At 53.9% G+C, this 8,236-nt stretch overlaps 1 protein-coding gene across 1 annotated transcript; it reads left to right on the top strand.

Annotated features, from left to right (window-relative positions):
- Positions 1-3,404: 3,404 nt before the first annotated feature.
- On the top strand, positions 3,405-8,236 carry Cdsn (corneodesmosin). The gene is given in 2 exon segments (NM_001399511.1): positions 3,405-3,516; positions 6,032-8,236. Coding segments are annotated over 2 exon segments (1,623 nt in total). The 5' UTR covers positions 3,405-3,431; the 3' UTR covers positions 7,570-8,236.

The raw sequence follows: 8,236 nt of genomic DNA, 5'->3' as shown, positions 1-8,236 counted from the left end.
GCACCCATGACAGATGGCTGCGAGCCTCTGCGTGGTTACTGAGAACTGAACTCAGAACCTCTGGAAGAGCAGCCAGTGCTCTTAACTGCTGAGCCCTCTCACCAACCCCTTGGGCTCCCAATTCTTAGGACCTGGACTTTCTACCCATCAAAGGCTCACACTTCGCGCTTGGAACTTGGGTTTCCTTTGGGGAAGGGATTGCTCCGCATTACCCACCTTTTCTTACCCAATCAATTCACTGAACGAGGCACTCACTCTCTGATAGAGCTCTCAGCATTCCCACGGCCAGTGAGCAGTCTCCAGAGGTAACCCTGGCCGGTGCAGACACTCAGCTAACACCCTGTGCCTCCACTTCTGATCCCCACTGGCTTTAGGGTTTTGCTGCCTGAGTTGAAGGGTTAACGGCGATGGTGAGAGACCAGTTAGAGAGTAGCAACTGCTTTATCAGCAGCGGGTACCATCCAAGATTCTAAAGATGCCTGAGGTAGCATTCTCTGTACACAGACTATAATGAGGCTTAATTTGTGAATTAGACCCAGTAAGAGATAAATAGTCGAGCAAGACAATTATAATGATATACTGTATTGAGTTATTTACAGATCAACAACTTGCTTATTTCTGCAATTGTTACTATTTTTTTTAGAAATATTTACTTAATGTGCATTGGGGTTTTGCCTGTATGTGTACGTGGATCATGCGGGTGCGCCCAGGATCATCTCCTGGAACTGGAGTTAGATTTGTGAGCTCCTTAGGGGTGAGCAGCCAGTGCTCCTAACCACTGAGCCATTCCTCCACCCCCTGCCATGCACTATTTTCAGACTGTGGATAGTGGACATGCGAGGGAGGGAGATTGGATAAGGCGGTGTAACAGACAGGCTTTCAGTACTAACACAGAGACCAGATTGAGGCTTCTAGGTCCTAGATATGGGCAGGGCGGTGAAGGATGGGACGAAGAAGACAGGAGGAGAGAGGCTGGGTGAGGAACGTGACTGCGTGGGTGGCTGGGAGCTGGCGCGAGGCCGAGAGAGACTGTGCCTCCCCCATCCTGGTTGTGTTGGCCAAGGTCTGACGGCAACAGGGAGGAATGTGGAGAAGAAAACAAGACGTGCATACTCCGAGGCTCGGGGGAAACTGTGCTGGAAAGCGGTTTGTTTTTTCTCCACCCGTTTGGGGATGCCCACATTCTCAGACCACAAAGGCTCCTTTCCCTGTCTTGTCTCCGCCACTCCTCACCCTGCCTGGGCCCCACTCCTTCCCCAGATCCTAACTGGGGCCTGAGAGTCTAGGGAGGGGTTGGGGAGACATCGAAGGCTCCAGAAAGAGCAGCCTCTCCACTATCCCTGTCTCTGGGCGAGAGGCACTGAGAGTTCCAGCCGGGGAGCCACCCTGTAGGGGATCGCATTCTGGTCCCGCTTCATTTATTCTCTCTTATCATCTCCTGCTTGCTCTTTATAAACCTTTGAAAGCAGTCAATATTTAAAATAATTTCAATGGGCTAGAAAGATGGTTTAGCAGTGAAGAGCACCGACTGTTCTTCCTGAGGACTGGTGTTTGATTCCCGGCGCCTTCCAAGCAGGCTGACAACCATCTGTAACTCCAGTTCCAGGGGGAGCCAACGCCCTCTCCTGGCCTCTTCAGAAACTACAAGCATGTGGTGCGCTTACACATAAAATCGTCCACTACTCGTCTCAGGGCTTGTGTTCCGGTCGCTTCTCTCTGCAGTGCTCCCTGGACCTCTTCCCCTTCCAACCCCTTTAGCCACCAGTGAGAGGTAAAGGACTTGACAGTGCTCGCGGTCTTTTTTTTTTTTTAAAGAGATTGTTTTATTTATCTGAGTACACTGTGCTGTCTTCAGACACACCAGAAGAGGGCATCGGATCTCATCACAGACAGTTGTGAGCCACCATGTGAAGGCTGGGATTTGAACTTAGGACCTCTGGAAGAACAGTCTGTGCAAATAACTGCTTGCTGAGCCATCTCTCCAGCCCGAACCTGGTCTTTTAGACTTAAATAAAACAAGAACTCAGTGGTTTATACAGAACCATTTTAAGTGTCTTGTGGCCTGTGTGGCATGGGGGAGAGCTGTGGTGTCAGACAGTACACAGACACAGGCCACATTCACTACCACACGGTCCAGAACTCAGGGGCAGGGCAGGGGGAAGGGAAGGGACCAACCCAAGGTCTGGAGGGTAGAGATACCTTGTGAAGAGATGGACATCTGGAAAGGAGAGGCTGAGTGAGGGAAACTCAGGGCCCTTCCTCTGAAACTGATACTCCCACAATACCAGTGAGCAATTGGCTGGGGTGGGGCCTGGGCTACAGGAGGAGGGAGAGACATTAGTGCAAGAGAGACTATCTTCCTCGTGGTGGTGGTGGATCCCAGGGCTCTGTCCTGCCCTTCAGGGACCCAGGAGCTGGTCTGGTTGTTTTTTATTCTACTGAGGCACAAACCTCAGATGCTTTCTGTTTGCCCATCTAGGCCAAGGAGCAGGCTAATGGGCCTCCTGGCCACCACCTTTCCAATTAGCCTCATTGGCCTCTTGCTCATCCTCCTTTAGTCTGGGTCACTACCATGGGATAGGGACTGTGAGTGGCCCGTGAGTCACCGAGGCCCAGCTATGACAGGGGTCCCAACCCAGGCCTCTCCCTAGTCCAAGCTCTGGTACCCACTGCACAACCCCACCCTGGTTGACCCAAGAGACCCCAGAAAGGAACCCTCAGGTTTTCGGTGTGTGGGTGTCTTCAGTGTGTTTATTCTGAGAGGAATAAAGGCTTGTGTGGTAATGGGACACTTCAACGGGCTGGTGGCGGGATGGTGCTTGGTAGTGGCCTTAGGGGAGTCCAGAGTTGGGGCCTGGTCTTCCCATGTGAGGCAGGAGAAGAAGGCAGGGACATGGAATCTCTCGGGGAGCCAAGCTGGTAGGAGCTACAGCGTGAGCCCCGGGGGAGTTGTACTGCATAGTGGGCTGAGAGGGGGTAGGCAGCGTGCTTCTCAGGGCCAGCGGGGAAAGCCTCACTGTCCACTGTTCTTCGATGGAGGGATGCTGGGAGGATGGGCCTTGGGCAAGCCAGGGAGGAAAGAGTAGGGTGACTGGGTCCCTGGGCGAGAGTGGCCAGCTTCCAGGAGGTGGCCCCAGGGCAGAGCACCTGGTTCTCGATTAGGTAATGAAGAGCTCAGGAAGATCAGCTGGGGTAGGGGACAGAGCCCAGTGGCTTCAGGTCCCCTGCACTGCAGCCACCTCTTCTGCTGAGTAGGCAGATGGGACACTGGATTGCCTCAACTTCTCCTGCCACACCAACTTCCCTGGGGCAGCCTCCCCCTCCACCCCTCCTCCTCCCCACAGTGACTCCTGCCCAGAGAATGTCCAGCCCCGGCATAAAGGTCCCGGTGCCCAAGAGCTTCTGTCAGTCAGGAGGCCACACGGTGCACAATGGGTTCCTCTCGGGCACCCAGGATGGGGCGTGTGGGAGGGCACGGGCTGATGGCATTGCTGATGGCCGGTTTCATCCTGCCAGGTAGGAGTCTGGGGCCTTGGGAAGGGGACAGTAGGGGATGGAGACCATAGGCCAGGGATGCTAGGGGCATCCAGTCCAGGAGAGGGCCTAAGGAGAGCACAGGTAGAGCTCGAGACTCTGACTTTTCTATCTGGGACTATTCCTCATCCCTGCCTGGCCCTCTCTGTGTGGTCACTGCAGGCGAATTCTCTTCTCTTTGCTCCACGGGCGGCTGAGCAGGCTAGTGCTCTGCCGCCAAGCCATTCTCCAAGCCCTATGTAAACGTTCCGAGCTTGTTTCTGGAACCTGGAGGGGAGGTTAACATCATCCAGTTTCATTCAGTTCCTGACTCAAATAATGCATACGACACAGCCAGAGAAGTTCTAGGTGGCCGTATGAACGGCGGCAGCCCCGCCAGAAGACACAATCAGCCCATTTTACAGAAATAACAATCGCTACCATTTTCAGGGCTCTCCTTCACAAGCGTTTTAGATGTATTAACTTGTTTATTTTTCTTATGGATTTATTTTTACTGAGGTTCTGGGAGCTAAACCCCAGCCCTCATGCTTGCTAAGTGATCTAGGTCCTCTGGTCCCTTTTTGCTTTTCTTTCTTCTTTCTTTTCTTTTTCTTCTTTTTAGACACAAGGTCGTGCTTTGAGGCCCAGCCTCGCCTCAGACTCAGCCTCCTGAGAGCTAGGAGGATTGCAGGCTTGTACCACCCTCAGCTCAGAGCCTTTTAAATGCTACATTGTAGCTGGCACTTTAAATACACTGCCATTCTGAGATAGACATGATAGACTCCATATTCCCACTCTGCGTCTGAGGATCCAGAAGGCCTGAGAGGTCAGAAAACGGACTTGAGATTGCACTTAAAGAAGCAGGGTATCCAGGATTCTGAGCCCAGGATGGGCGGCTGGTGAGGTCTGTGTTAAGGGTAAAGAGACAAAGGCAAGGGGAGGGTTTATTGTAGGGATATTTTTATTCTCTTTCTTTTGTTGTTATTATTATTATTATTAGTGTGTGTGTGTGTGTGTGTGTGTGTGTGTGTGTGTGTGTGTGTGTGTGTGTGTGTAGCTCTGGTTGTCCTGAAACTCACTCTGTAGACCAGGCTGGCTTTGAACTCAGAGATCCTGCCTCTGCGTCCTGAGTGCTGGGATTAAGGGTTTGTGCTACCACCGTCTGGCATTCAGAGCTTTTCTTTCTAAGATGAGGTTTTGGGAGGTGGCTGGTGGTAGCTGTCTGCATGAGTATTAATTACACACTTCGATGTCTAGTTTGCTGTTTTCGGACATACGGTCCAGAGAGATGTCACATGGTCTTCATGGTGACAATGAAGGGAGCCACGGCAGACTTTGCCTTTCTGGATACATAAACCTGAAAAGGCTAGTAGTCACTTGCTGATGTGTAGCTCTGAAGGGGCTGGGGTGGGCAGAAGGCACTTAGGTGAGAGCTGTGCAGACGGACTGAGGAAAAGGAGCATAGGGCTGGGAGCGGAGTCAGTGGATGACTGAAGGTAGCAAGAGTCACTGTGGAGGGGAACGGGGGCAGCGGGTGCATATGAAGGCCGGGCCGGGAGAGAGACTGATAATGGTCATGTGGCTTGGAGGAGGGCTGATACTTCTGTCCCTGGGCTGGGACAGTGAGAACATGGGTGGCTCAGGGTGCAGCAGTGTCCTGTCATACTGGTACTGGCAGGTTCTGAAGCAACAGGTGAGTGCCCCCACATCCCGGCCCCCACCCTGATTTACTGGTATGGCCACGGCTGAGACAAGAAGCAGGGATGTCACCCCTTATCCAGACTGGACTCTCGCTAGGGAGTTGGTGGTTGGGTATCAACTGTTAAGTGTGCTCCTCTTCCGTAAGCTGCTCTCCCTTTCTCTTTTCCTGGGCTCATATGTTTCCTTCCTGACTCAGCACCCCCTTCCCCATCAGATCTATGGACTTGTGCATGCTAAGCCAAGGCATCTAAACCCTGCTTGGCTGCCCCCACTGCCACCTCTTCTCCTCCTCCTCCTCTTCCTCCTTTAAAAGAAAAGATTTATTTATTTATTATACATAAGTACACTGTAGCTGTCTTCAGACACACCAGAAGAGGGCATTGGATCCCATGACAGATGGTCGTGAGCTGGGATTTTGAACTCAGGACCTCTGCAAGAGCAGTCAGTGCTCCTAACCCATCTCTCCAATCCAGCCTCTTTGTTCCGTCCTGTCCCAAAGCTTCAGCCTCCCCACTTGTTTGACTTTTTCTGTCCCCTTCCCAACTATCTGAAGGGGACTCCTTCAACACCTACCACGTCAGAGTTTCCAGCATCTGTTTTTCTTGGAAACCTATGAGCTCCTCGACTCATCCCCCACTGCTTGGACAACCAAACTTCCCTGTTCCTGCCACCCCCACTTCCTTCATAGACAATAGCCAGGGTTTCCTTCCTCTACCTCTGAACTTGCCTGGGTTCCTCTAGGGGGATACTGGGCAGATGTCAGGTATGGGGCTGATGGGTGAGAAAGGACCTGACAGATCGTTGCTTTTATCCCCAGGAACCTTGGCTAAGAGCATTGGGCCCTTCTCGGACCCCTGTAAGGACCCCACGAGGATCACCTCTCCGAATGACCCTTGTCTCATTGGAAAGACTGGCTCCAACAGCATCAGCAGCCACGGAGGCACAAGCAGCATCAGCAGCCAGGGTGGATCCAGCAGCATCAGCAGCCACGGAGGCACAAGCAGCATCAGCAGCCAGGGTGGATCCAGCAGCTCCCAGGGAAGTTCTTCAGGATCCTTGATATTTAAACCAGGGACAGGGTATTCCCAGAGTAGCTATTCTTTTGGTTCTGGCGGCTCCCAGACAGGAAGCAGCGGCTCTCAGACAGGAAGCAGTGGTTCTCAGACAGGAAGCAGCGGCTATCAGTCAGGAAACAGCGGCTATCAGTCAGGAAGCAGCGGCTCTCAGTCAGGAAGATGGGTAAGCAGCAGTTCTCAATGGGTAAGCAGTAGTTCCCAGTCCGGAAGTTCAGGAAGCAGCCGAGAGGGACCAGGAAATGGCTCTGCTCTCCCGACGGATGACAATTCTTCCCGCCTGACATCAGGCACTGTCCAGTCTGGAGGCTCGTATACTTCTAAGAGCAGCAGCTCCAACCAGCGGCCTTGTAGCTCCAACGTGCCCGACTCTCCCTGCAGCGGGGGGCCTGTCATCACACACTCAGGGCCCTACATCTCCGGTTCCCACACCGTTTCGGGTGGCCAGAGACCTGTAGTGGTGGTGGTGGAGCAACATGGCTCTGGTGGCCCTGGAGGGTTTCAAGGCATGCCCTGTAGCAATGGTGGCCCCTCAGGCAAGCCCTGCCCTCCCATCACCTCTGTCCAGAAACCCTATGGCGGCTATGAGGTGGTAGGTGGCTCTGCCGACAGTTATCTGGTCCCCGGCATGACCTACAGTGGGGGTAAAATTTACCCCGTGGGCTACTTCACTAAGGACAACCCTATCAGAGGCTCGCCAGGGTCCCCCTCCTTTGCCGCTGGGCCCCCAATCTCTGAGGGCAAGTACTTCTCTAGCAATCCCATCATTCCCAGCCGCAGCTCCAATGCCTACCCATCGGGCATAGTGTTCCAGCCCGTGGGCTCTGGCGGGGTCCAGCCCTGTGGCACTGGCTCGATCGGCTCTAAGGGGCCTTGCTCTGGTACGAGAATTCAGATCACCTCCAGCGGCTCCAGTACCTCCTACCACCCCTGCAGTGGTGGTGCCTCCCAGGGGCCCTGCTCCTCACCGGGCACCAACTCTATTAGCGGGGGAAGCTCTTCCGTCTCCACTGGCAAAATCGTCCTTCAGCCCTGCGGCAGCAAATCTAGCTCTTCCGGCTACCCCTGCCTTTCTGTTCCCTCCTCCACATTGAATGGGGGTCTGAATGGCTCTCCTCAGCCTGTCCCCTCAGTGGTTCTCAAGCCCTGTGGCCCCAACAGCCCTGGAAGAGTGCCGTGCCGTTCCATCCGCGACATTCTGACCCAAGTGAAGCCTTTGGGGCCCCAGTTAATGGATCCCCAAGTCTTTCTGCCACAGGGCGAGCCACTTGACAAGTCTTAAGCCGTGCGTGCGAGCTATTTTCCAATTGCCAGCCACCTCCCGACTGGAAGACGTTCAGGGGCCCAGTTTCCCACCCTCCTCCCGGGAAAGCTGCCTCACGTGCTGCAGTTAGCCCGATGATGCTCTTGACTGTTTTCGGCACTCGAAATGGTGGACTCCATCCTTCTCCTCCTCCTCCTCCTTTCCTGGTGCTTCCACACCACGCCACTGGGGTGCCCTCTCTGCCCGATTACCTGCCTGGAAACGCACTTTTTCAAGTCCTTGACTGGGAAGTCCTCGAAGCACACCTCAACCTTGGGTGCTGGGATAAGTCAAAGCGTGCCTCTGCCGGTTTGCCGATTAAGGCAAAATCCAATCAGTCACCTGAGAACCAAAGTGCATTTCTCAGCGACGCCTCCTCCAGCCCTCATCTAAATCGTTGGGTTCCCACCATGCATCATGAGTCTCACCGCGCCCTACCAGACCCATTTCCAAAACACACCCGTGCCTCCCCCTACCCAGCTCTCCATGCCACTTTCTGCCTGGTTGCCACTTCACCCGAACGAAGCACAGGTGTTGCTGTATGTGTGCGTGTGTGTACCCCCGGGGCATCCACAGACTCTGGCACAGATTCCCCGGCTCTCTCTGGACCTGGACAGGGCTCAATAAACGTTGTGAACTTTGTGCA

The sequence above is a fragment of the Rattus norvegicus genome, chromosome 20 (genome assembly GCF_021556685.1).
Source record: "Rattus norvegicus strain SHRSP/BbbUtx chromosome 20, alternate assembly SHRSP_T2T, whole genome shotgun sequence".
NCBI classification, from domain to species: Eukaryota; Metazoa; Chordata; class Mammalia; order Rodentia; family Muridae; genus Rattus; species Rattus norvegicus.
Note: the sequence above shows the minus strand (reverse complement) of the source record. Positions and strands in the feature narration are given on the sequence as shown.